This window comes from Limulus polyphemus, unplaced genomic scaffold (genome assembly GCF_000517525.1).
Source record: "Limulus polyphemus unplaced genomic scaffold, Limulus_polyphemus-2.1.2 Scaffold12622, whole genome shotgun sequence".
Taxonomy (NCBI): Eukaryota; Metazoa; Arthropoda; class Merostomata; order Xiphosura; family Limulidae; genus Limulus; species Limulus polyphemus.
Window position 1 is genome coordinate 1 of NW_013678232.1, and position 1,468 is coordinate 1,468.

Consider the following 1,468-nt stretch of genomic DNA (forward strand, 5'->3'; position numbering starts at 1 on the left):
TAGTATCTTTATTCTATTAAGTCCCTACATGCTATAGTCTCACGTCAGTACAGTATCTTTATTCTATTAAGTCCCTACATGCTATAGTCTCACGTCAGTACAGTATCTTTATTCTATTAAGTCCATACATGCTACAGTCTAATGTCAATACAGTACCTTTATTCTATTAAATCCCTACATGCTACAGTCTCACGTCAATACAGTATTTTTATTCTATTAAATCCCTACATGCTACAGTCTCACGTCAATATTGTATCTTTATTCTATTAAGTCCCTACATGGTACACTCTCACGTCAATACTGTAGTTGATATAGTATCTTTATTCTATTAAGTCCCTACATGCTACAGTCTCACGTTAATACTGTATCTTTATTCTATTAAGTCCCTACATGGTACACTCTCACGTTAACACTGGAGTTGATATAGTATCTTTATATTCACAAACTTATCCGTCCTCTCGTTTCAATATAGATCAGGATTTTATTGATAATCGTTTTTACTATCGTATAAACAAAATAAAAAAATACATTTATTTAAACATACGTTCAATGAATATTTACATTCAAGAAAACTTAGTCTGTCAGTAGAATGAGACATAAATCATGTGTAAAGTACCAATTATTTTTAAATCGACAAGTACAGTATTGTTTCTCTAACTACCCATGGTGTTGACTACATTTTTAGTTGTTTCTACATTCTACTCTTCCAAACTAACTATAGGAATGTGAAAAGTTTATATGGTTCGTTCATATAGGTCACTTACTTCCTCCTCCTTCGCTGGTCCCTGTTATCTCTTGTAACACTTTAAGGGAGTGCTGTGATACGTTTCCTCCCTTGTATCGAGGTTCGATAGCTGTTTTTTCGAAGTGTTCGGGATTGTCGTGGTATACTACAACAGATGAAAATACAATTTTATCTAATAACCAAAAACAAATGAACTTAGTATTCCGAAAATTGTTAAATCTCGACGTCTAAGTTCAAGAGCGGTCCAGTTCAATCTAACAATTCATTATTCCTGCTATTGTGTGGCTATATAATGCGAGGAACCGAATAGTGACCAATGACACTCTTTTTTTCACTTCACCTATCCAGTGTATAGGTATTTCTCATAGTGACTACAAAGCACGTTCACACCATCAGTATGTCTGAACAAATAATTACGAGAGCTTTTCGTTATTCAATATTTAATAAAAACCGAACAAAAAAAACTCTTAACATTTATATAAAAAATCACTTGTTTTTTGTTTTTTTGCCATTATAATTTTTATTTAGAAACACAGACCATTAGCGGTCGCTGTTGCACGTTCGTCGGCAGTGTCGGTCATCCGCTGAAGGTTCTGGAACATTCGAGATGGTATTTTACTTCTCTTCAATCCACTGAATGTCATCTCGTCTTCCTCGTGTTTCTTCGGAGGGGGTTCTTCTAGAAAACAGGAGGAGGTTAAAGTTAGTTACGTGGTTCGTGTA

At 34.4% G+C, this 1,468-nt stretch overlaps 1 protein-coding gene across 1 annotated transcript in view; it reads right to left on the reverse strand.

Moving 5' to 3' along the window:
* Positions 1–764: 764 nt before the first annotated feature.
* Positions 765–1,468, reverse strand: part of LOC106477046 — a gene marked incomplete at both ends in the record, with an annotated part of 8,012 nt that continues 7,308 nt past the window's right edge. Inside the window, 2 exons of the mRNA XM_013937650.1 lie at positions 765–890; positions 1,284–1,424. Coding sequence (XP_013793104.1) covers positions 765–890; positions 1,284–1,424 — 267 coding nt within the window. The remainder of the gene's footprint in view (positions 891–1,283; positions 1,425–1,468) is intronic.